The following is a 27634-nucleotide window of genomic DNA, read 5'->3' on the forward strand; positions in this document are numbered from 1 at the left end:
CCATCCCAACCTTTGTGCGCTTCACATTCTTCCAAGCTTCTTGTTCTCGTGGTGTCTCTTGCACGAAGGGTTGGCCATTCCTCTGAATGCCAATCTCAGATGTCCGCTCCTCGGAGCGACTCCTTTTTTTTACATCTCCATGCCCGTTTTCCCCCAAACGGTCGTGCGTGTGCTAACTGCTCTCAACGTAGCCCCGCTAGATCCAACGTTTACATGCCAAGTGTTTCTATGAGTACTTGTCCCGCTCTGATACCATCTGTCATGGACTTAGCTGGTTTTACCTAAGTCGTGTGGTACCCTTGCGTGTCCGTCCACAAAGGTCAACCTCCCATGGTCCCTTAAGACCCACAAAAGAGAAAACAGGTTAGAGAAAACATCTCACTCGGGATCCACAAACAAACATTTTCGAAAACACTTCATAGACAATACAAATTACAAACAGACTTTACAAGCTATGAACAATTACATAATAGAGGGTCAAAATGGTACATTACAGACCAAAAATCTCTCACAAGTATCCACGTGACACATCAACAAACCTAACTAAAATGGAACTATTAAGCTTTCGACCATCCCTTTACATGTTGTGCAAAGAATAAACATACCAAAAGATACCGACATACATAAGCATTACGTCAAACATTCTATTTAGAAAATTTTTTTCCATTGTGACCCAAAGATAAATCCCCTCGTCAACGTCACCAAAATGGAGAACCCTTACTTTTCCCACCGTCCCAACCAAATCAAACAATAGCTTCCAACATCCGTGTTAACACAAATAAAAGTGTGCGCGTATCCAATTACCACTGTATAAGTCAACCAAAATCCCATCTTCATTATTTACCTTTTGCAAAAGTAGACAATGACCTTCATGACATTTATGTGTTGCTTCAATCTATCAACTTGCCTAATACCGTATCAACCGTAAAGATATATCTTCATAAGACCAACTTCCCTAATAAAGATATCTTTATTCCCATTGGCGACATCGGTCATTCCCATGTCAACGTCACGCTTACGCTTCCGGTAAGCGTACCCATCGCACCGTAGGTGGTCTGCGGCAGCAGTCGGCTCATATCAACCCCACCTCTCTTTCTCCTGTAGCTCGCAGCGTCACATCCTTGTTCCAACCCTAATACCAGCTCGCGGCGTTCGCCGATGGCGAGTCTTGCCTCCGTCTTCTCCGCGATCTGCGTCTCCCTGCTCCTCTCACCGGCCTCCGGAATTGACTTCGACTACCCGGCCGTCTTCAACTTCGGGGACTCCAATTCCGACACGGGTGACCTCATCGCCGCTGGCATCGGGGACCCCCTTCTGCCGCCCAACGGGCGGGCCTACTTCTCCAAGCCGGCTGGGCGGTTCTGCGACGGCCGCCTCATCATCGATTTCCTCAGTAAGTTCTACTCTGTCGCCGAATCTATGACCTTTACATTAGGGTTTCGATGAGCTGGCTTCGCCTTTCTTTTTAGGGGAATACAAGCAAAATGGAAGGAATTGATGCATTCCAAGGACAAGATAATTATGATAACATTTGACTGCTTATCCAAACTCTAATTCGACGCTGAAATGTTGGAGTTGGGATGGTTGTTCTGTCGTAATCTGGTGTTTAGAAGTCTGATTTCAGGTTAGTCATAGAGATTTTGATTGGATCACCATAAATCTCACATGCTTAAGCTAAATGATCTAAAATATTTATAAACCTTGACACCCCCTCTCGCGCATTCAGGAAAGGCCCGATATATTAATGTGTTTTGACGATCCTCAACAATAGAAGCCACTGCTACCTTTCAGCTACTTAGCCAAGAAGAATTTGCAACTCATCAACCAGTTCAGCAACACAACTAACATGATGGAAGTTTCACCCTTTTATGGAGAAGAAATTTCAGTTTTTTTTATAGGCTTTAGTATCTAGGAAATGTCAGCCAGTTCACTGCTGAGTTTGTTAGGAATTCCAAGTTTGGTAAAATTACCAGGTAAGGTTTTATATACATTTGAGTGCTAGAGACATTATGTAGTTCAAATTGAAGCATCTTAGAGGAGAACACACTGGATAAAAAAAATTGGGCAGACTTATGGCCATGTTCAAGATCAGATTGGTGCGGTATATGACCCATACGCTAGGATCAATTTGATGCTCGATGAAGCATGAAATTTTAAATATCCATAATTTTTTTTGAGTCATTTTAGTTTCATAGTTGCTAATTTTGCATGCAATTTCATTGAAGCCCTTCTGTAGTCATCTATTGTTGGATAGTTTTGCCACCAACTTTCATTTAATAAAGTATTGTTGTTGATCTTTGCCCGATTATTGACCAAACATAGGTTGAGTGTCCTTGGTTAATGTTTCTGAATTTATTTTTCCCATCTGGCTATATTAGATTTTATACTGCAAGATGTATTCTTTGTACACTGTATTTTGTTGCTTCATCTTATTATTTTACATTCTTAGTGCTGCAGTGGATGCTATGGATATGCCATTTCTTAATGCGTACTTGGATTCTGTTGGTGCACCTAGCTTCCAGAAAGGTTGCAACTTTGCTGCAGCTGGGTCTACCATTCTTCCAGCAACAAAGTATTCAGTCAGTCCATTTTCCTTTGGCATCCAGGTTGCTCAATTTTTTCGGTTCAAAAACCAAGTTCTTCAGTTACAGACCAAAGGTACGTGCAAGTGTTCTTAACTCTTGCACCATAACCAACTGATTATCAATACATGCTGGGTTAACATTTTTCAGAGACGCTGAAGTTTTGATTGGAAAAACATTGCTGATTGTAATAGGCTAGTAGCTGTGTAGTTTCAATCATAAATTAATATCATTCTTCTTGCTTTTTCATTTTGTTTGGTCGATATCCTTGTGTCCATGATCAATTGTTAGCTGAACACAGTGAATAAGAGATTTGGTAAACAGAGAAATTGAATGGATCCTTTTTTTAGTTACATCTATCTTTAGTGGAACATTAAATAGACGAAGCGAAGGCCTAAGAAACTAACTTTCTAGCATGTTCAGGTCACCAAGATTTCTTAAGCATTTCTGCATCTTTTATTTTTTCATTTGCAGGCACAACAAGCACAATTAAGAATGTGACAATTGTCATTAAATGAATTGTGTTCCATTGTCCATTAGTTAATTGAGGTATGAAAAGGTATCTTATAAACTTTATACATAATGAGCAGGTTTCTGTAGCAAGGAAGTCATATATACAGTTCATACACATTTTAGATTAATCGAAAGAACAGTAACATCAAGTGCCAAATGCTCAAGGATGGCTAATTCTATTGAACTCTGCCAAATCTGTTGAATTTATCAAAAAATGTCAAATTTTTGGATAATATTTTAGCAATCAGTTACAAGTGACGCTTGACGTTTTACTGTGGGCAGCTTGCAAATCTCTTAGTGGATATGACTTGGAACATAATTCTCAAATTTCTAAGAAGTTGAGGAAACACACACTTAAAGAAGTCAATCTATCTCTAAGAGGGTGTTCCTTTCTAGTAATCAAATTATGTTTGGCATCACAGGTTCTTTAAGTAAAACTTTTTAATTTAGCTATACAGCCAATAGTACTTGTCATTTAATTGTTGTTGCATGATTAAGTTTTGAAAGGTTTTGCCTGAGATGATAACTATGTCAATTTCCTGCAATCTTCCTGGTGGACTAGATTTGGAAAACTGGTCCAATATCATGGTCAGGTGGAAGGTTTATTCAACACTTTCCTAAATCAAATCAATACATGATTGCTTATTTATTCTAGGCATTTATATCCATGCACATTCTTTTGTTAGTTGACATAGCTACATTTTTTTAACTTCTAAAAGAAATATTCCTTTTGTGTGATGAGTTGCAAATTGCTTGCTTTAACATTCTGTTGAGTCCTTAGAACCTTTAAGCTCTGGGTTTTGTAGGTTTGGGAGCAGAAAGAAAGAACTATCATCAACCCTAAATACAAACGCATAGAATTTGAAGTTAGTAATTTACCTAGCTAAGCTGCACTGAACATGTGGCATAACAAGCACTTATTTTATAATTTCTTGCAGGGAAAAAGATCAGGAAATCCATTCCTCAAGCGGATTACTTTGATCAGGGACTTTACATGTTTGATATTGGCCAAAATGATCTTGCTGGTGCCTTCTATTCAAAAACTGAGGAACAAGTCATTGCTTCTATTCCAAAAATATTATCAGAGTTTGAAAGTGGATTAAAGGTGCCATTTATTTTCTGTTTATATCAAGAACTTAATGAAATAATTAATAAAATAATTGTTGTCAGATAGTAGTTTTTTTTATTATGTGAAATGGTCTAATACAGGAGCACTCTTTTGAGATTGTATCATTAAAATTTGATTTTGAAGTTAGAAAAGCTAGTCTTATCTCACTAATCAACAGTTAAAGCTATGAGAGTTATCGATTTATGTACTTCATTTTATGAGTTCAATATGCTTGATCTCTAAGGTATATGATGTAGTTTCTCTACAGTAGATTCTTGTGGTTGTAATAGTTTGACCTAATCTTCTGTGGTAATGCTTCCAGAAATTATATGATCAAGGTGCCAGGAAATTCTGGATTCATAATACTGGTCCACTTGGGTGCTTAAGTCAAAACATAGTCATTTTTGGTAAAGATCCATCAAAACTGGACAAGTTTGGATGTGTGAGTTCTCACAATCGAGCTGCTAAACTTTTCAACATACAGCTTCACACACTTTGTACAAAGCTGCGAGGTGTATTTGCTGATGCAACTATTACCTACATTGATGTGTTCACCATAAAGTTCAACCTCATAGCGAACTTTTCTCGATATGGTATGCAGAAAATTTCTCTTTCAAATGCGGTTACTTGTATTGAAGTTTTTTTTATTGGAACTTGGAAGTTGATTCAGGAAATAATTACTTGCTATGTCATCTGGCGTCAGTCCTTTGAGATGACCTGTTGTTATAAGGTTATCTCAGTCCTTTCATTTTGGCTTTCTTGATTTTTTATTTCTGTTTGTCCCATTTTTTTTTTTTGCAAAAATGCATGGACAATTCTCACTTTTGACACGCTTCGAGCAAATGATCTTTTATGAATGTGAGCTAACTTGATGTTACCAAGTGAAATAAACACTGCTGGAAATGATGAAACCAAGGAATGAACTAGGAACTTTCCTCCACAACCTGTTTCATACTGGTCTGGGTGAAACGGAGGACATTGCTGGAAATGATGAAATTGTATCTACATATTGTACATGAGTAAGTTATCTTGAGGAAAGTAGTAATGCCACCTAGGGGTTGGGACTATATGGATAGACTCTGCTAATATTTCCCATAGCTAGCACTACTTCCCTTGTTTAAATCACGGAGAAGGCCACCAAAAAAGTGGACTGGGATTAGAGTGTAAAACATGGACACAGATGGAGGAAAACAAGTTCTACCTGCTGCCACATTGTGACCCTTGTGAAGTTAACTCTACGGTGGAAGTATGATTACATAGAGATGGTGGTACCTTTATATCTTGGTAAAGAATCAAACCTTAAACCAGGGTTTTGAATACCGGTCCGTACCGACGTATCGTGCTATGCTCGGTATGGTACGTACAGTATGTATTGTCGGTACATCAGGGTATATTGACGGTACACCCTAAAACCTTTAAAATATCTCCACCTATCATGCTAGAGCGTACCGATCAGTACGCCTCGGTAACGATTGAAATTTGGGGTAGTACTAGTCGGTACGCTTCGGTACCGCCCGATAGAGGGTGATCCGCATATTGGTATCCTCTCGGACTGGTACGTATCGGGCGGTACATATCGAAATTGAGAATCCTACCTTAAACCACATTTAACATTTTGTAGGAAAGGAGGCATCACATGTAGTCTTAAATATTTACTAGGAGGTCTTAACATTATGTGAGCTATCTGAAAATACACTCAAAACGGATAACTGCAATGAGCCACCAGAGACAGTGTAGGATAGATGATGCCAACAGAAACATTGTGAAGAATTAGATTTGACACTGTTTTGCACCATTAGGGAGAGATTCCACTACTTACAAAATAAATTTAGTGGTAAATGTCTGAATCTAGTGTGATCAATTATTACAAATGCATTAGTAGTTTGCATTCAATTTTTTCTTGCTTTATTCAACTTCAACTTTTTCCCTTAGCCATCTTAAATGCTTCAAAGGTGCATCTTCTTGTGCGTACCAAATGTGATGGAGGCCTAGGAATGTATGATCCATCCCAAGACAAACTTTAAGAGTCTCTCTTAACGAAAGTTGATTCATACAACACCTAAGTAATCTGTGATTGGTATTTGCATTCTGGGTTTACCTCATGAACTAACTCCTTATAGTTCCAAACTATATTGTATTTGATTCTGTGCTATACTTTTATGTTACATTTGGATTCAAACAATTTGTAATTTGCTTCACAATATTTTTCAGGATTTGAGAATCCAATTGCTGCATGCTGTGGGTATAGCGGACTGCCATTGAACTACGATCCTCGAATCGCTTGTGGACAAACAAAGGTTCTGAAGGGACGCTCAGCAACAGCTAAAGCATGCAATGATGCCACTGAATACATCAATTGGGATGGCATACACTATACAGAGGCTGCAAATCTTCATGTATCGTCCCAAATACTCACTGGGAGATACTCCGATCCACCATTTGCAGACCAGATGCCGTTTGCTCTCAAGTTGAAGTTTTAGTTACACTGTTTTCACTAGATTTCAATGTATAATGTTCATTATCAAAAGAGTTGCATGTCAACCAAATGTAGATATATACAAGTTACATCAATATATGCATGTTTATGTCCTCCATTCTTGCAAAGCAGTCAAATTTCTTGTGGTTAGAGATCATTGTTATTTTGTGGATTCACATTCTGAGGCTTGTAATTAGTAAAAGAGTAAAATTGCTTTTTACTTGATTAGAATGTTGCTTTAGAAAGTTCTTGAATATATATATATATATATATATATATATATATGTATTCAATAATATTATATAATTATTATAAAAATTAGTTATTTATTTTTTACAAAGAGTAAGTGACGAGGATGAAATTTTAAATCTAGAATTTTATGATAAACAATTAAAATTTTTATCAAATTAATTAGTTGAAATATTAAAAAAATTATAGTTATCATGGCAAGTTCAAATTGCCAGCTCCGGTTAATATTACTCGCTCAAAATCTACATCCAAAATTTCCTCATCTTACCTGGTTCTCTCACAGACCTGATGCGCTTGCCCAAGAAGGTGAGCCACATCGGATCGGATGAGAAGTGTGGATCGCACGCGATCGGAGATGTGACTTTCTCGTCTCACACGGGGACAGGTGGCCCGGCTCACCAATCTCCTCTGAGCTGCCAAACAGGGAGGAAACCTATTTTTTGAGCTTGTTGCTCTGCCTATCCATGTGGGGCCCTTCGAATGAACTAATGGATAGCCGAGTTTTCCTGCTCGGCGACTCAGAAAAGACACAGGGCGGCCACCAGGACTGGAGCTGTGCGCTTGAACCGGGTTGTGCGATCAAGCCAACCGAACCACGTCGACGGTGAACCGGCTGCGGTTAAACCTCTGCGTCCTTTCTTGGGGTTTCGCAGCCGAAACCCTCGGCAACCTTCGATCTCTCTACGGTTACTTGGAGCTTCCGGCGGCGGGAGAGGATGGCCTTGTCGAGATTCTATGCGATTCGGCGCTTCCAGCGGTCATTTCAAACTCCCCATCTTCCCTCGGAGTATTCGATCTCTTTCGGCTCTTTCCATAAAACTGATGCGATTTACTCCCACTTCCCTTGTAATCTCTTCACTCCTCGATCCTCTTCACACTTCCTCAGTTCAGGACTAGAAGGCATCGTCCTTATATCTCTATCGTAAGCTTTTAATCTTCTTGTACGCTAGGTTCTGTAAAAATGACGCGCCTCATTTTCACAGGGTTTGTTCTCCGAAGAAGCATCGTGAGTTGTTCTTGCACGATTAGCAGCATCCTTCGTCCGGATGCTGCCAGAGATGGGAGCGGTTTCACGTCACGGTCATCCACGAAGGTGAGGGAGTTAGTGTTGGAGTGTGTTTGTTGTTTTAAGTTGTGTTATATATTTATATCTGTAGTTTTTCTTTTTCTGTTTGACAGGTTGCAGAGTTGACTATCTGCTTCAATGGTTCTAGATCGATGTCCATTGTGAAAGCCCCCGCTGGAGCAAGACAGGTTGTTAAAGGAGTAGCTTTTCTTGATCGTTTTGTTGTTGTTTATTAAAACGTAGTCAGCCATATGGATATTTAGTAGAAAATGAATTTTAACTAAAATCTTTCTTGAATAAGTTTTCATGAAAGGTTGTAGGGGATGACTCTCTATTGAAGTATCATTGAATACCACAATTCTGTGATGTTAATGAGAGAGCAAAAAAGAGTGTGTATCTAATGTTCTTCATTTTCATGATTAGTCTTCATATTCCCATTTAGTTCTTGCTCTTTCGCTTAGGAATATATAATTTTTTCTCTTGTGTTTGCTTAAGATGACTATGCTCTTCACTCCTCGATCCCCTAAGCTCATAGGCTTAGAAATTCGAATAGAAAATTCCTTTAACCATGCGGGGATTAAAATGCTTAGGCAAGAGTTACCAGTAGTCGACCTAATGACCCTTATATATTATCATAACCCTCTTTCTTACTTTTTGATGCAAGACCAATGATATATCACAATCTCCCTCAATAAATGGCTTGACGTCCTCATCGTAACCTACACATAGCTTGTAACTTAAAAAGTTAAAACCATTATGTAGCAAGGTTTGCGATTTCGAATCGTATTGCTTGTGAACCGGTACGTCGACCGCCCACTACTGGGCGGTCCGCTCGATATAGCGGCCTGGCTGCGGCTAGGCTGAGGGAGAAGCGTCGAAGAAGGAAGAAGGAGAGAGTGTTCGAAGAAGAGGGAGAAGAAGAGGAGAATCGGGAGAACCTCGACGCGAACTTGTTTCCACGCCCTTTCTCGATCCCGATCCGATAGCGCCCTCCCTTGACGATATCGATCCAGGAGGTAATGACGAGGAGAGTCGTAAAGAGGAGGATCTGGAGACACGGGGATTAGGGGAGGCAGCGGTCTCCTTCATCGTCTCATCTGTAACTCTGTGGCCTTTTTCTTCGCCACGTTCTTCACCGAAGGCCGGAGACGTCTACGGCCTTCGACGTCTTCACCGCCTTCTTCGTTGAATGCTGTAGATGAGGCAATGAGGCGAAGAGGAGGAGGCGATGTCGTCGAGGCTACGTATGCCTTTTTTTAAAATATTTTTATATTATATATATATATATATATATATATATATATATATATATATAGGCATACCGCTTGGTATGCCCTAGCATACCACTTGGTACAATGTACCGTAACGTACCGAGCAAAGCTCGATACATCAGTATGGTACGAAATTTCAAACCTTGTGTTGTAGCAGGCGACAAGTGAAGTCCATGCCCTAGTGTTGACTCCACGTTTTTATATGACTTTGTACCATCCAAAGCTAGTTCTTTCATCTTGGGGTTAGCTCTTTTCTTCTTTGAGCTTCTCATCCTCACATTTATGATGCTAGGCCTGCTTAATAATGATTTCCATGATCCAGAATGATATGCCCACTATTTGAGAAACCCAAGTAGAACTGGCCTTTAATCAGATAGCCTACAATTCTTAAGCTTTAATTGCTAGTTGTTAGCCCGTTGGCCCTCATGTACTAGTGTAACAGCCTCTTCCTTTCCATGTAAAACTACTTGACATGATTACAGTGGAAGCACATAGTTGTACTAGTGTAACAGCCTCTTCCTTTCCATGTAAAACTACTTGACATGATTACAGTGGAAGCACATAGTTGGCCCTCATGTACTAGTATAATAGCCTCTTCCTTTCCATGTAAAATTGACATGATTACAGTGGAAGCACATAGTTCCTTAGATATGTGGTCAGAGGATATGGTCAAATTTAATGGCTTTAAACAAATATGATGCCATTAGGTAAAGTTTTGTGAATCCCTTGCTCTTACATGTTTTTTCCCTCTATTTGGGGTGCAAACAGCAACAATGATACGGATAGTTGTTGTGATGATAACAGTGGTGGAGAGACCTTTGTTCTTGTCATTTGGTGGAGAAGGGCATTGCACTAATATTGATTGGTCAATGAGAAGTAGAAAAGAGAGAGGCAAACTGGTTATGACTACGAAGGGATGAAACACTGATCAATACTATCCTGAAGAGTACAAAGACTGTTCGTACCTTGTGGTCCTAACTCCTAATTATGATCGGACCATCTTTATTTTTGATGCCTCATCATTATGGTTCCCCAATCTTACTCTACATCAACCTTATCATTATGTCATCACTGGTCAGGTGCCAATGCAAGTCAATATCATGATCCTATACATTGTGCCTTTACATGAGGCATTTCTGAGAGCAGTGGTGATACACTTTAGTTGTCATATTGTCAGCATTATCTCATATCGCAACATAAACATATTGTACACTAGTAGGACAAAATGTACACACCCTCCATGGGGAGATGAGAGCATTGTAGTTGCTCTAACAATCATCTAATGTACCCTATTTTCTGTTGGTGTTACATCACACAATGAATGGTGTTTGCAATGTGGACAAGGAAGTCATGTTGTTGATTTGAAAGGTGTTTGCAGTATTCCTTTTCTTTCCACTAGTTGCTTCCTAATAATAACCTAACAGTCAATCAGTAACAATATCCTGGAATAGTGAGCCTATGAGCCTAGTTGATCAAGAAACAGCCTTTCTTGATGAAGATTTTTTTTTTTTTTTTTCATGGAGGCCAACATTGGACACACATGGCACATTATTGTGATGACTGATATCACTCACTAATTATGATGGCTCCTGAATAAACAATTGTGATATAAGCTGGAATAAATGCATTTTTACAGTATTTATAACAATCTAAACAATTTTGATCAAAGGCACCTGAAATAATTCAGGTGCAACCTGGAATGATGAGAAGAAATAACAAAACCATGTATGTGCTGTTCAAGTTGTTGTTTGGCCATCATGGATAGATGTTCTCACACCTAGCATGGCAATGAATGCGACACATTTTTGGCAGTGGATTACACACACAGTGGCGAACCTCAATCCCATTCATGTCTTTTCACACTTTTACGATTTATTTTAGTACAATCTGCTGCCAATGCTGTATATATTTGCAAGTATGTAATAGATGTCTCAATTGGATAAGTCAAATTTGGACATTACCAACAACTGATGCATTCTTATGTTTATTTAGATTAGATGTGGACACACTAGTTTGGAACATATGTGGATAAAATTAGAGTGTCCACTCTTCATCTGAATGCATGTCTGCATTTCATTGAACAAAGTGGATGTTGATAAGAATATACCAGTGTCGATTTATGTTCAACACAACTGTCAATGATACCACTGTACAGTGTCTTTCACCATACATAGTCAATAGGTATCTTTTTTCCTTACTCAGATAGAGGAACTTATTACTTGCCGTCTTCTTTAAATTGACTAAGGTCCATCTTTTGTGAAATGGTTCTTCATTTTCTTACCCTAGAAAATTTTTACATCCATATTCTCCTCTCGTGCTAGCAAACCTGCATCCCATTCTCTTGTAACTTCTCACATTTGTATTGCTAAAATCCCGTCTACACTTAACAGAGTAGTGTCATAGACTTAAAATATGAGTGTGAAGTGTTTACTGGAATCCAGGGTCAAAATATTAGCTTTCCTAGTGAGTCTTGGTTAAACCAAACTTAGGGAAATTCAGATTGTTAGGAGGTCAATTAATTGAAAAGACCTTCCCAGTGGCTGGAGTTAAATTCCCTCTCGGATAACCTTAGTCTTTGTACACCTACACTCACCATCTCTTTGTTATTGCAATAAAGTTAATTACTATTATAAGGTCCTTATTTTTTAATTCTGGCATCATGGCCTGGCCTATCTTTTATTATGACATTAAACGTTATAAACTTGAAAATGCTAAAACTTCTTTATTCATGAACATGATGCTGTCCATTTAGTAAGTGTACTCCTATTGATGGTATATTATGTGTAGGTGTCTTTGAAGGTGACCATGCTGAGCCCAGGATTTGTCTATGAACCATATACGCCTCGAGAACCTATTTCCTTTTGGAGAAGGTAGATAAACTAACTTTATATTCCTCTCTTTGGTTTAAGCTCTTTGATTTTCTGATTGATGTGGACATTTTGTCATTCATAACCATCATAGGAGAAAGTGTTCTTAATTCTTTAGAAATTGAAGTTTACACAAAAGTTGGAGTTGATGTAAATATTATAATGTAAAACTCACTTTGTGCAACTATTATGATAGCCCAGACAGTTTCTTTTCTATTAAAGATTGCCATTAATCTTTCCATGGTACCACCCAAAGAAGAAACAATAAGTTTATGTTTCTACTTAATAATATATGCACATTTTGAGATTGTGTAGTTTTAGGAAAATGGAATTTTCTTTTAAATATCATGTGGCAATGCTAGCCAATTTGCTTGCATGCCTTTATCATGAGTGCCTTTTTGTGTCGTTATATTCTCTAGGTCGTCTGTTTTCAGCAATTACATTTACAAGCTTGGAATATATACAAATTTGCATATGTGATGATAGAGTTATAATATATTGTAAATCAGATGGTTCACGCGAAGTGGTTGGAGAAGAACTAAAGAGGATTTAATTATGGAGGTACTTATTTGCATGCTGATTTGAGATTACGCCTTCCACAGTGCAGGTTCTTGTATTTGATCTTTCTTAACATAGATTATTTATCATTTATCTTTCCGAGGACATAATATATTTACATTTTTTGTTACAACTGAAGCTTCTCTCTGTTGTGTGATTATTTTACTTGTCTTGTTCACTTATTTTGTTATTATAGTGCCAACCATGTGTTGGATCTAGTCGTTCTTATGGTATTGTATTTTGTTAGTAATTTATATTTTGGAGCAAGGGTCATCTTATCGGTTTGAACCGGTGTATCGGTCGATCAGTGGTACGGTGCATATTAATGTATTGTGTGTCGGTACGATAGGGTCTACCAACGGCAAGGAAAAATGGTCAAAAATAGCTCCAAAAATTTCTGAAAAATAGAAAAAAAATTATATTAGGGTTTTTAAGTTTGAAATAAATATAAATATAGTATAATTTTAACAAAAATAATCAAAATTAGGAAAGATTAGTGGCACATATCTTTTTCGGACTTTGAGGAGTAGCTTTTATGGTTCGGACCGTCCTTTCGTTTATATTGAGTTATCTACAAAGAAATTATTTGAATTGTTAGATTATTTGTTAAACAACTTAAACACTAATATTTAAATGAATCAAGTAATTGATAGATGGATATACCTGGTTCTACCATCAAAAAGAACGACGGGACTCCACAGGCGGTGGATTGGGATCCTTAATCCTATGTATCTGTATATCAATTTAATATATTTGTCGAACCCATGAAATTGATCTCACGACAGAGTATACTAATACACTGTATGCCATTGGTGCATCAATGTGGTGATGGTCGTAGTTTGATCATCGTGAACCACAAGTGTCCGAGATGGCTTCTGAAGCAAGTACGATTATGACATGTACTGGTACGAAGCATGTAGAATGTCGGAACTTCTACTTTCGCCACTAATATGTTGCTACGTATTATAAGATCGATCACCGTATTATCATGAACGGTCGTCGCGCACCCGCAACAACTCCGTTCAACGAACCGTTTGTCGCTTTCATCTACATGTACAGCTACTTGGCAGCTTGTTTTGCCTTGGTTTTGAGTCATTTTGCTTGTAAAAATGTAAGTTCAAACAAGCTGCAGCGTTACAAAGCGATCGCTCATCGAACCGAGCAAAACAGCCCCAAAACAGCCCAAAACAGCTCCGTTTTCGTGTGCCACGGGCTGATTTCTGGAATCCGCCTCCGCTCACCAAAACGTCAGCCATCACAGCCTCTTGGAGCCCCCCGGGTGGCACAGGGCTGGATGGGGCTTCGGTATAGTACCGGGCGTTGAACACTCCTTCGCAAGTTCGCACGTTGCCTTGACGGGAACTTGTTGTCGCGCCCGGGACTTGGTGAGCAGCTGTTTGTGGGCTTGCAGCTGTTCGTTCAACCTTCTAAAGCCCTTGTTTTCCCCCTCTCCCTCTTTTCTCTTGTGTACGCAAGGTGCTCGCTGAATTGCTTGTAAAGCTTCCCCTTTTCGCGAGACTTCGGGACTTGTCCGTCACTCGTTCTTTCGAACTAATCAACTTTCTCTTTTACAGGTCCTTCGGGACCTGCGAGAGATTGCAAGTGGGCTGATCTTTGCGGAGCATTATCGCAAGGGCGAAGCGCGACTTAGGCAACGCAAGCTAAGTTCGCGTCTTGGCTGCAAGGGTGCCTCACGCGTTAGGCAATTCTAGCTAAGGCCGTGACAGTATGGTTACTCAGAGAAGAATGACTAACTATTACGTCGAGTTCCATGATCTAAATCTTGGGTGACATGCGTAAAATATTGCTCTACGGTACATGCACCACCTTCAAACTATGTAAACGGGACCATAAACTCCTTGGCGTTGTTACCATCGTCGGTCGAGACACTGCTATCCACATCATTGCTATCTTCAAACTTAGCGGGTAGCTGAATGCGATTGAGAAGTTGTCTACATACCTTTGATTAAAGAGTTATTTTTCTAACTTAGGTGTTAATCCTTCCTAATTAGCCTCCCAAGCTTGATCCAATCTACAAATCGTAGCTTTGTAAAGCCTTAAGAGAGTGCAAATGTGAGAATGAGAGAAAAAAGTTTATGAGAAAGAGATTGAGAGAGTGAAAGGTGAAAGAGGGGGAGAAAAGGGTTTGAAAACCCTTTCAAATGGATCTGACCGTTTGAAAGGGGCAGATCTGAGTTGTTTGTCGGTAATGGTTAAAATTCATTTGTTATCGACCGGTACAGGTCAGTAACAATTGGATTTCGACTGTTATCGAGCAGTATATGCATTGTTTTAGCAATTTAAGTAAAGCAATTTAAGTTTTTCAGCTCGCAAGTTGTACTCACTATTCAGAGCTTGTGTAATTCTGTATTTAAGAATGGTGAATATATTCATTGTTTTAGCAACAAGAAGGATAGTAATCGTACCACTAAGGAAAGGGGGATTTTTTTTTTCTTATCAGATGACATTGGTAATTATAATAATATTATTCATTGTTCATTTTTCTGCTAGGAACATCCTTGCAGAGCAAGCAATTTTTAGTCTTGTAGTAACACTAAACAGGTATACTAAAAGCTAACGTAGCAACAGCTAGCTGCCACTTTTTGATGCATGGTGAAAACTAGTTGGCATTTTCTTGGTGTAGAATTCCTCAGGGTGTCTTTGGTGTAACAGAGTATCAGAAAATCTTTTACTTAAATTTTGTTCTTATGGTAACCATACTTAATAGTTACTAGGAATATTGAAGAATAAATTACAATTTAGTGCATCTATCTTGGGACACACACATCAGGGTCCAACTGATTTTGATCACACCCAATGGTTGATGTGATATGAAATATTATCCTATTGCTGAGCCACCATGACTATATTTCATCTTAAAAGATCCATCCCCCTAGCATTTTTTGTTGTTCTACATCTGATACAAAATTCTATCAGGACTGGGCGTTCCAGGTTTAGATTTAATATAATCTTTATAATTAATTCAAAATTGTTCAAAATTTACCTTGATGTTCTTTCATAACCATTTTATGGACTTGATTCTTTTATATTCTCACATATCCAGAAAAAAATATTTACTCTCCACTGCTGATACATGATTCAAATGGTTAAGTTATGCCTGATTTGCAGATGAAGAGTGCTTATGCCATCAACAGGTTGAGAAAAGTAGCTGGATATTCGAAGAAGCTTTTTTATCAACACACCTTAAGATTGTACAAAGAGGTATGTTGTGATTTCATCTGATTGATTTGTATCATATTGTGGACCTACATTCTCTCAGTAATCTGCAAGATATCTTTATGAGTACTATTCAAGGTGACATGATTATGAATTTGCATTTGACTATGTACTTACTGATTACAGGGTTAGTTATCATATGCAAACTGATCCATGAAAATGTTAATATTGCTTGAGAAGATAATTATCCAATTGAACATGAAAAGAATAAATTTATGAACAAAGTTAGAAAACAATAACAAATATCATATATTACTTGCTGCCATAGATGGTGGAAAAGTATTAATCACTGCTGGTATTGCCTCAAATGGCAAGAATACTAAGTGGCAAATTTTGTTGCTTCTGATTGCAATGGCTACTAGTGTATATTGTAGAGAGTAACTAGTATCTTTTTGCTGCTGATGTAGCTTTTTCGATGCACTAGTGTGGTAACTAATTTTGTTGCTTCCATATGCTAGTATTGGAATGATGGGTTGCCATCAAGATGCTCTGATATCATGCTTTCAGCAAAAGGTTTTTTGCTTATGACAGTTTAAGATCAATTTCATGCACTTTTGAGAATTTAGAAGGTTGTTCCGTGTTGTCACGGACTTAGCTGGAATTGTCTAAGTTGTGAGGCATCCTCGTGGTAAAGTCACGAACTTAGCTGGAGTTGCCTAAGTCGTGAAGCACCCTTATGCCAACTCCTCGTACTTAGCTGGGATTGCCTAAGTCATGAGGTGCCCTTGCGATATACGCGTCCGCAAAGGGTCAGCCTAGTTGCAACCTCATACAGGTCCTGAAAGATCTACGAAACAAAAAATTGATTAGTTTGAAAATGAGCGACGGACAAGTCCCGACGTCTTGCGAAGAGGGAAGCTTTACAAGCAATTCAGTGAGCACCTTGAGTGCAAGAGAGAAAAGAGAGGAAGGAGAAAACGAGGACTTTATAAGGTACAAAGAACAGTTGCAAGTCCACAAACAACTGCTCACTGGGTGCCGGGCGCGAAGGTAAGTTCCCGTCAAGGTAACGTGCGAACTTGTGAAGAATGTTCAATGTCCGACACTACCCCGAAGCCCCATCCCCCCTGGTGCCACTCGAGGGGTTCCAGGGTGCTGAGATGGTTGACGTTTTGCGTGAGCCTACGATATGCAGAAAACAGGCCGTGACATACGAAAACGGAGCCATTTTGGGGCAGTTTGGCCCAGCACGACGAGCAGTTGCACTGCAGCGCTGCGAACTGTCATTGCTTACATTTTTCAAGCAAAAACATATAAAATCAAGGTAAAACATGCTGCCATGTATCTGTACAAGTAGGAAAAGTGACGAACGGTTCGTTGAACGAAGTTGTTGTGGGTCCGCGACGACCGTTCGTGACAGTGTGTTCTTATAATTTTTGTTGATCTTTGTTACCATAAGCTTCATGCATAGATTTGTGGTGAGTCTTTTGGTGTTTGGATTTATGTTACTGTGTTTCATCGATTTATGTCTTGGGAAGTTTAAGATCTGGTGCTGTCAGGACAGACCCTGTGGATATTGTATTTTACTATGACAATTGTGGATGCATGTCTAGTATCTCTTCATTTATGCTTAGATCAATTTAAGTTTAGTCAAGGTGCAGCTATCATAGTGAAGTGCTTGCTGAGTCTTAAACAGGTGGAGGGGAAACTGGAGAGAGGGAGAGGGAGGAGGAACAGTCATTATGAAGAGCTTCAGATTGATGCTTAATGTACTAATGTGGTTTATCAGATCTCATAGGGCCTGCAGTTGGAGGACTTTCGTGATTTTCTTGTCTAGAATCTCTGTATGACTTTTAGACAGTTGGCAATTTAACACTACATAGATGGTTGTAACACTTAAGCAAATCTTAGCCTTCTCTCAACTTTGAGTCGTGCTCTCTAAACAACTTTTTGATGAGAACGGCTAAGATGATGTAATTTCTCTTCGCATGAAAGCTCGTGAAGCACCATTTAGTTTCTTCTAGACTTGCAATGATTATCATTGAGGGCTTGAAAGATTCTTTGTAAGTTTTAGTTAAGCACCAATTCCCTTCCTTTATACAGCTAGCTTTTATTTGGTACTTTTTCTCCATTGGTTGCAATCTCTTCTTGCTTATTCAATTTGACGACTAATATGTTGCTCATTGGAAACGTTATAAGCCTAGTCAAACCACATCCAAGCAAGCTGGCAACGGGCCAGGTTGTGAAGGGTTGAGGTTCGCTAGTAAGGACCTGAACTCAACCTGAACTATGAACCCAAATCCTAGCATTTCAGGATTCCTGGACTCAAAACAATAAACAGAGTGAAATTAGGATGGTTAGTATGGTTTAGTTGGGATTTATGATGCTTTCTATTAGAGTTCAGATCCAGTTAGTTAGGTCAAGCCCTGAAATTGAGGGACACTATGCTTGAAGCTGACATGACTTGCTACCAGCATGTCAAGATTGTCTCATCTAGACCTAAGCGTTGGACTTCTTGGATCTGCCAATTCCTATTTATAAGATGGTGACTTGCATCATGACCAATCTAATTGTTTCTGAGTTTGTGAAAGTGAAACAACCAATTTAATATGTGATATTTCAAATTTGTTCACAAGAGTCACTATTGCATTAAGGAACCTAGGTTTTAGTATACTTTTAGTTCCTTGTAAAAATTTGATCTGTACAGAAACAATCTCATCAATTTCATTGTAACTTTTTTTATGTTGTTTGCTGGTATGTAAGGTTGTTTATTTTTAGCAAATTTCTTTCAAGTGTCACTGTGCAATGTCAGGTTTTTTTTTCCCATAATGACTGGCAACAATGTAGCAGTATCTTCCAATAATTTGTGGCTGACCATGCAGTTCTTCTACTAAATGGAACTGATAAGTTATGGCTTCAGATATATAATGTCTTGCTGTGTTTGTTTTTTGAAACTTCTTTTTTGTTTTCATTTAAAAAGGAACTGTATTATGGGTGAGTTGAAGATGCATGCCCAAGGACATTTTCGCTTCATAATTGGGTTGACTTTGAATCAACTTTTCAGATTAATACTTTGTTGGCAAAAGGAGACACTTCATCTCTAAGGAAAGTTGTCACCGAAAAAATGTATTCGGTAAGTTTCCCTTTTTCTCCTTCAGATCCTTAAGTAGTTTTGAGTTACAAATTCTCTTGGTTAATTGTTTTTCTACCATTGAAGACCTTGAAGAATGAGCTAAAACGAAGAGAATCAATGTGGAGTTCCGTTCACTGGGAATTGGTTGAACCTGTGGTTAGTGTCCGAACATTGCGGGCTCGAATGGTGAGATTTTGTTTGCTTCGTTGGTTTATCTAACAGTTGGTTTTCATTTGTAATTTATATGATGTTTTTAGAAATATTCAGATTTGTTTCTTTAGTTATCCTTTCTCTCTGTTTTGTTTGACTTCCAAGCAGATTGCTTTGGACAAAAATGATCTTGATAAGGCTTTTATACAGATGACACTTGAAATAACTGCAAAGCAGGTATATTCTGAAAACTATATTAATTTAATTATATTTTGCTTTTGATGTTTTTTCTTGAAAAATAAAATCATCCTAAACCTTTCTTTAGCATAACACATTTCTCCTGTTTTTCTTCATTTTCTATTATGCATAAGGTTAGTTATTCATGGTATGTTCCTAAAACGCTCATAAATTTATTTATTCTGAATAAATTTTATGCACAGCTATTGTCTTCATTCCATTGAAATGGCTCTTATGTTAATGTACACAATGTATAAACTTTCTGTTGATCTAAGTTTTTTGGTGGCTTGATCATAAAAATTAACCTTCAAAAACCGTTGTTGTGAACTGTATTATCCATTAAATATGATAGTGTTTTATGTTATTCGGCAAATGGTGACAAACTATGCTGTGTGGTGGTCATATGCATTCAAACCTTGACTCCTTTCATGGTTGACTCTTATTGCAAACATTACTTCTGATCACAAGCATACCTATGTAGCTTTTTTGCTCAGTATTTGTGCCATTTTATAGCAGTAAAATAATTAGCTAAACTAGGCCTCTGAAGATTACTATTATTTTCTATATCTGATTGTTAGAAAGACCAAGTGTTTTGTCATATTTCTTGCCTTCAAGATTTTTCTGTTTACTAATATTACATAAAGTATCAATCTTGCACTCTTTGGTGCACATATCACAAATGAAAGTTGTAAGACAGCACTCTATGCTATCTTGTTTTTTGAAAGGTTAAACAGACCCTGTAACAGTTTGGGTTGAGTTAAGATGGAGTGGATGGAGTGGTAAGGGCATATAAGGGTGACAGTAATCCAACTTGATTTACAAGAGGACCAAGATTTCTTGCTCTGGATCCAACTCAATAACTATTGATTTGGTCAGGTTGGCATAGGTTAGCAGGTCAAGTCAGGATTTACAGGATAAAATTTGGGTTGATAAGAGTTGAATCCAGTGTCATAAAAAGCTGCACCTAGAACAGCAGATAGGTCTGTAGACCCACATGCTAGTTTAAGATACCTACCATAGTGATCTTGGTTGCTACAGTGACTGTCACACTACAGGCATGTGGCAGTTGATTCAACTGATTTCACCTTTCACTAACTCAGACCTTTTCCTTATTAGATTTCCCTCCAACGAAAAGTTCCTAGTGTGGTTTATATTTTTAACTCTAATATAAATGCAAAATGAAGATAAAATAAAAAATAGCCCCAACACTCAATATTTGCTTCCCCATCCCACCAGTCTCTATCTGAACAAGACCATCATCATTTAAATCCTATTAATAACCTTTTACCTTTTGTCTGCATGATCAGTTTTCTGCCTCATTGTTTTGACTATGATGTAGTATATTGATTATTTTGATATAGTATATATATTGTAGACATTCATGTTGCATTTTATTTTGAAATTTGTGACATCCACTTATGAAGTATGAATATTTGGTGTTCGGATCAAGGTTTGAAACTGATATCACTACCTTTGTTGGATTTTAGTTGGACTAATATGGTACTAATATATGTTAGGATTGATCCTCCTAACTAGGATCTTTTTTTTTTTAATTTGAAGAGAAAATGCCTCCAAAGCTATCAACTGGGAGCTAAACTACTAAGATAATTTGATCTTGTAGAGAAAAGAAAATAACATCCATGAATCTTTCAGGCTCAAAGTTTTTACATGTACAAGTTTGTAAGTAAAAAAGCTAATGTTATCAATTTGCCCGGACATGTGTCTAGAACTCTCAAAGTATGATAACTAGTAGCAAAGTAATTTGCCATATCTAAACTAGACATATATTGGGACTCTTATACACCAGCAACTTAAAAGTCTAAAATCTTTCTAATAGATATTAATATTGTTGATGAATATCAGTCCAACAATAATAGAAAAATAGAAACCAATCCTGTTACTAATAGGAGTTGGTGAGAAAACTTGGTCAAGCCTTTCCTTTCCTTTCCTTTTGTTTCATTTCCTAATTTGACTATGAGTTGCATGGGAATATCATTTCCATGCCCATTCCTTTGTAAAGTTGGATAGGCCCCTTGTCCTTCCCGAAATGATAGTGGTTAGTACTCTTTTGTCTGAGAAAATGTTGTACCGAGCTGGACAAGGCTTATACTATGTTTGACAGGCTCTTTCATGGATTTAAATGCCTGTCCAATACTGGTTTTGGTAACTTACCAGACCAGTATGAACCGGTATTTAAACCTTGTTCAGAGCCTACTGAATTTTGCTGCATTGATGGATTGAACCAATCTGTCCTTGAATCGTGCTGATTGCCTATATTCATCTCTTATAGTGATCCAAATGCTACACTAGGTCTGAAAACACCTTTGCTAATCCAGGGCCAAATAACCTTTTGCTATGTTTCAGGCTCATTGGAGAGGGTTTGGGTTGGACCACATTATAACAGTCTACAAGCTATTAAAGAGAGAAAGAGGGACATACTTGAATGGGGACTCTGCCCTTTCAGTAACATTCATCTCCTTTTATTCCTCCTCTTTTTTTCTTCTCTAATCGCCTCCTTTCTTCTAGATTGTGACATTGCTTGAGGAGCAGAAGAAAAATTAAATGATTCTTGACCCGTAAACCCTAACTTAAATATAGACCAGAGTCTGGTTTAAAGGTTGAATGGACATCTCTCAAACTTTGAACTTGGTTCTGACCCTTGACAGCTTGAGAAAAGGTTACTTGTTTGTGCTGGTTTGATGTCTGCTGCCTGCTTAAACTGTAATACACCACTTGCACTAATCCATGCCCAGACTGTTATACACCTTCCACATAAGATTATTACAAGTTTTAAAAATACGGTCTGGATATTTCTTATACTAGATAATTAAATTTGTTTTGATAGTACAAAATCATGATTTTGTATTTTGGACTTGTAACCATTTTAGCACTATTCACCAGAGAAATGCTGCTTCTGCTTTCTACCGATAAAATTTATAACTTTGGTTGAGCTAGGCAAAACAATAACAAGCCATAGTGGGTGAACTATTTGTGTTGGCTACATGGGTACAAAGTCCAAACCATACTATTGGTTGAGATTTACCATAAAGAAATTATATGCTTGACCTGAACCCAACCCAACCTTTAAATGAGTTAAAATTTCTTGACTTGGAACTGACTTGTGAGCCCATTAGGTAAACAGGTCCAGTTCAAGTCAGGCCGATTGACTCAATGGGTTCTAGACTGGCTAAGTTGACAAACCACTTTTTGGGATAACACGATACTTGGAACAGGAATATCAGGCCTTGTTGACCAAATATAAAATACTTTGTCTTGATTGTTCTCCCATATGCTTGATTTCTAAATTTATCTGCATCCATCTGTGAGGAGCTAAGCACTCATAATACTGAATGGAACCTAATTATCAAAGTTAAAGATCAAAGCTAAGGCCTTGTTGGCCAACAAAACTTGATTTTTATCCCATATAATTTTAAGTTGTCTGCATTGATTCCTAAGGACCTAAACACTTATAATACCAAATGGAATTTTATTGTCTAAGGTAAAGTTCAAACTCTTATTTTTAAATCTTTTACTATTGCTTTGTTAAAATTCAAGCCTGAGCATGTTTAAGAAAATATAACTAATATGTATGATGATAATCATCCTAGTTTGATCTTGACAAGACGATTTCTTATACTAGATAATTAAATTTCTTATAACTAATATGTATGATGATAAAATATAACTTTTATTTCTTATACTAGATAATTAAATTTGTTTTGATAGTACAAAATCATGATTTTGTATTTTGGACTTATACCCATTTTAGCACTATTCATCAGAGAATTGCTGCTTCTGCTTGCTACCTACAAAATTTACAACTTTGGTTGAGCTAGGCAAAACAATAACAAGCCATAGTGAGCCAACTATTTGTGTTGGTTACATGGGTGCAAAGTCCAAACCATACTATTGGTTGAGATTTACCATAAAGAAATTATATGCTTGACCTGAACCCAACCCAACCTTTAAATGAGTTAAAATTTCTTGACTTGGATCTAACTTGTGAACCCATTAGGTAAACAGGTCCAGTTCAAGTCAAGCCGATTGACTCAATGGCTAAGTCGACAAACCACTTTTTGGGTAACACAATACTTGGAACAGGAATATCAGGCCTTGTTGACCAAATATAAAATACTTTGTCTTGATTGTTCTCCCATATGCTTGATTTCTAAATTTATCTGCATCCATCTGTGAGGAGCTAAGCACTCATAATACTGAACGGAACCTAATTATCAAAGTTAAATATCAAAGCTAAGGCCTTGTTGGCCAACAAAACTTGATTTTTATCCCATATAATTTTAAGTTGTCTACATTGATTCCTAAGGACCTAAACACTTATAATACCGAATGGAATTTTATTATCAAAGGTAAAGATCAAACTCTTATTTTTAAATCTTCTACTATTGCTTTGTTAAAATTCAAGCCTGAACATGTTTAAGAAAATATAACTAGTGTGTATGATGATAATCATCCTAGTTTGATCTTGACAAGACAATTTTCCCTTTTTTTTTCTCGATGAACTATTATGTTGTGGCATGGGCCACTATTGAGATAATTTTCCGCTGGTGTCATATTATAATTGAATGAGAAACTATGAACTATATTGTTTCTCTTGTGACGTTCTAACTATGTGTATTAAGCCATCTATCAAATGCCTATTTTTGATGTTTGAATATTTGCATATAGATATTTGTAACAGTGATTAAAAAGCGCTAGGCGCCAAGGTCCCAAAATTCCTAAGGCACTAGGTGCTCGCTCGAGCAAAGTGAGACACTCTGAAATATTAAAATATTAAAATATATAATATAATTAATAAATATATTATATAAATAAAAATACAACATTAAACTATTGTTAACTGTAACTAGAGGGGGAGAAAAGAACTGTTAAGTGGGGGAGAAAAAGTCATCGACAATGGAACTTTCGGACGATAGCGACGGTGGTGAAGTTGCAGACGACAACAGCGACAACGATAGAGGTTGCGAATGGCGACATCGTGAAGAGGAAGCTGTAGTCCTCTCCCTCGACGGTGGAAGGAACTACATGGAAGCAACGGTGATGGAAGGAAGCTGCGGACAAAGGCTAGGCCGTCGGACCTATCAGTTGGCGATAGAGGAAGCCTCAGTCCGCTGTGTCTGCGGCGGAGGTAGCGGTAGAAAGCATCAGCGACGGAGGAAGAAGCTGCACTAGGGTTGATGGCTCGGGGTCATGCGGGGGTGCGGGGAGTGGCTTTTGCAGGTAAGAAAGTGGCTAGTTGGTTCAATCGAACCAACTAGCCACAATTGAATTGAACTAGACTTAAAAGCCTGGTTCAGTTGCTTCGTTTGAACTGGACGCTCACCCGAGGCACTTAGCGCTTGGGTTCAGGCGACGCCTCACCGAAGCATGCTACCTGGTCCACCCTTGAGGTGTTCATGCCTCGCCTCGCCTCGCCTTGCTCGAGCGCCTAGGCGAGCGTTCGGGCACCTATTTAAACCACTGATTTATAATTTCTACATTTGATACAAACTGACAATGGGGATACTTGGTGATGAATTGTGTATGTTGGGTTCCCTTTTAATATCCTTTATTTCCACTTTTGGTTTTGCATGTAATTGTGGATCTTCTTTTTAAACATAAGGAATAGGTTGGTCAGCTTTGTAATCTCTCTAATATATTGAGGTCATTGATGTTACTCCAGATGATGCTCAATATGTTTTCCTGAGTTCTCTTGACCTGGTTGATTCTGTTTTCCTTGTAGAGGTTTGAAGCATATAATGCAAAAGGTGCTGTTGTTTCTGGAGACAAAACAAAAGAGGTAAGTGATCTCATCCTACTTTGTAGTGCTATGTCTATAAGTAGTCTATAAGAGTTGCTGAAAAACTCTGCAATCTTGGTTGCTTGGTTTTAAAATAAATGATATTGTCCACTTATCTATCAGAAAAATAGCCTTACTGTATCAACAAGATATTTAGCACATAAAAAGATTATTTATAGCTGCCAATCAGCATTCACAAAAAAAATAATATCATGTTCAGGTTGTATGGAGAATTATCTAGTGTGTTGGACCTTTTTTTTTATCACTTAACTCTGCTTTGTGGTAAGTGCTATATTTTATCCAATACCCTTCATTGGCCCTAATTTACAAGCATTTTATTCCAAACTGTACTTAATTATATTAAGAATTCTAGATTTTGAATTCTTTGGTCATGAATTCTCCTTATATGTGTTGAGCATGTGACCATCCATCAAAACAATGAGGCATGGCTTGATGTAGACCCATTTGCCAATAGTTTAAGGCACAAAAATTGTAGCTGTACAATATTATGTTCATTTGTTTTTGAATGGTTCAATGCTGCTTTGAACATGTGTACATAAATTCTAGTATTCGTCTTGCTGACCTATACATGACAGCTGGTTCAGACAACACAATTGTGCTTGCTTTGCATGATGAACCAGGACAAGATGTGTTCCATCTCCAATTTACATGGTCACTGGTCAGCTAGATGCCTGACTAATAAATCTTACTAGGATGAAGATGTAAGTATGCACAATCCAGCATGCTAATCTATGTTATAGATGAAAGAAGAAAGGTACCATCATATGTAAGTATCATCATACTACTCTATCGATCATTCATCTTGTTCATCATTTATAGGTCAGCATTCACAAGCTAAAGCCCCACCCTTGAGTATTCATGAAGCATCTCTAGATGTTTTTAAAATATCTTATCATTATTATTGCTTGATGATTACATGTCCTTAAATCATCCGACAAGTTTTTAATTTTATAGGAATAAACCATACTTTTACACTATCAATGTTGTGGATGTTTCAAGATTCTTTGGAACGATCCACTCGAGCCTTTTCTACAAGAAGTGTAGTTTGGTAGATGCTGCTTAAGTCAGCATTGGACAAGTCCATGCTCCAAGCATGAAAGATGGCAGCTCAGTCCTCTTCCCCCATGGAATTGCTGGTAGCCTCACAAAAAATAGCACGAACAACCTCAACTCAGTAACATGAATAGAATTTTCTTTTAGCAACACCCGAAGGGAAAAAAAAGCTCATGCACTGGTTATTTTGATTTATTGTCTAGGTAATCTTCTATATCATTTTAAGCTAGCTCTAGAATCTCAGTCCATACTGGGTTTTGATACCTTGTTGGACCGGTATGGTACTAGTTTTCTGGGTGGTATGTCAACCGATGCTGCATGGTATGGCTGAAAAATGTAGAAGGATGAAAACAGACTCTTCATTGGAACCTTCATTTCAGGCATGTTATGTACCAGAAGCATCAATATCCTTTGCTGTTAATTCAGATGCTCTCTTCTGAAATGCCAGTTGTAATGATTTTTGATGTTTAGGAGAAGACTAGCTTAGTGGTTCTTGATGTATGATAATCATGTAAACATTATCATTTTTCCTTGTTATAGGTACTTGTACGAGACATATGGGTGTTTGAAAGATCCTTATTCCATCCTGGGGCAGACTGGCGTCTTTGCGCACGGTTATCAGTATAAGATCTCTGGAGGCATATTCAGTTATATGAAATGGCAAATCGGCCTCACTGTCCAAGTGCCAGTTTCAATTGGCCTGTAAAATCCGTATGAAGATATGAGGATTTGTCTTGTCTAATTTCTCTGGCAGCATGCATTTTCATAATCAGTTAACAGGATAAAGTTGGTCTGGTCTTGTCATTCGAGCATCATACATATCAACAGAGCTTTAGACCTTGTGATTAGAACTATTTTTCAGAATTGGATTTATTTCTGATCTTACTAATTTTCTACTGAGTCAGCACTATCCTTTTGCTTGTCATTATTCTATTTGTATTAGAGACTGCTCCAAATAATACATTTCGAAATAAAGATGTGTGAATGGAAGCATGCGACATCCTTGCTGAGATCTTGAAGTTTCAGAACCATGATGGAACCTGAAATTTGTATAAATGTGGCTCAATTTCTGATATTAAGGTACACATATCTTGCTTCATATTAGTCTTTGGTCAATGGATTTTAGTTTATCTAGCAATGTTACTTTCAGCTGGTTTTTCCTAATTGTTGTCATATGAGTAGTTGCCTAAATTTCATCCAATTTGAGTTTTAGTTCTAATTGGATGCATATCTGGGATTCAACAATGAAATGTGATGTGTTAATTATTTATTTGTTCATACTTTCATCTGTAATTAGTATATCATATAGCACTAGGGTTATGCATGTCAATGAATTCGGGCTGGATTTGACTGTACGCCCAACCCAAGGTCATAAC

At 37.8% G+C, this 27634-nt stretch overlaps 2 protein-coding genes across 8 annotated transcripts; both read left to right on the forward strand.

The window, feature by feature from the left end:
* Window positions 1-1017: 1017 nt before the first annotated feature.
* Window positions 1018-6797, forward strand: LOC135615322 (GDSL esterase/lipase At1g54790-like). Of its 2 annotated transcripts, XM_065113623.1 has the most exons (6): window positions 1254-1393; window positions 1470-1624; window positions 2458-2658; window positions 4034-4200; window positions 4526-4796; window positions 6415-6797. In XM_065113623.1, exons 2-6 carry the CDS (start codon window positions 1567-1569, stop codon window positions 6681-6683), a joined length of 966 nt encoding a protein of 321 aa, XP_064969695.1. In that variant the 5' UTR covers window positions 1254-1393; window positions 1470-1566; the 3' UTR covers window positions 6684-6797. The 2 variants fall into 2 exon arrangements, with proteins under 2 accessions (XP_064969694.1, XP_064969695.1); XM_065113622.1 differs by lacking the exon at window positions 1470-1624 and having other exon boundaries at window positions 1018-1393.
* A 727-nt stretch (window positions 6798-7524) lies between these two features.
* LOC135585183 (uncharacterized) lies at window positions 7525-27270 on the forward strand. Of its 6 annotated transcripts, none has more exons than XM_065113627.1 (11): window positions 7527-7828; window positions 7912-8021; window positions 8108-8182; window positions 12053-12135; window positions 12642-12693; window positions 15820-15912; window positions 18932-19000; window positions 19085-19186; window positions 19319-19387; window positions 25128-25184; window positions 25826-26791. In XM_065113627.1, exons 1-11 carry the CDS (start codon window positions 7645-7647, stop codon window positions 25895-25897), a joined length of 966 nt encoding a protein of 321 aa, XP_064969699.1. In that variant the 5' UTR covers window positions 7527-7644; the 3' UTR covers window positions 25898-26791. The 6 variants fall into 6 exon arrangements, with proteins under 6 accessions (XP_064969698.1, XP_064969699.1, XP_064969701.1 ...); XM_065113625.1 differs by lacking the exon at window positions 25826-26791 and adding an exon at window positions 26799-27270 and having other exon boundaries at window positions 7530-7828; XM_065113628.1 differs by lacking the exon at window positions 25826-26791 and adding an exon at window positions 26799-27270 and having other exon boundaries at window positions 7530-7774.
* Window positions 27271-27634: the final 364 nt, after the last annotated feature.

Source organism: Musa acuminata, chromosome BXJ2-6 (genome assembly GCF_036884655.1).
Source record: "Musa acuminata AAA Group cultivar baxijiao chromosome BXJ2-6, Cavendish_Baxijiao_AAA, whole genome shotgun sequence".
Classification (NCBI taxonomy): domain Eukaryota; kingdom Viridiplantae; phylum Streptophyta; class Magnoliopsida; order Zingiberales; family Musaceae; genus Musa; species Musa acuminata.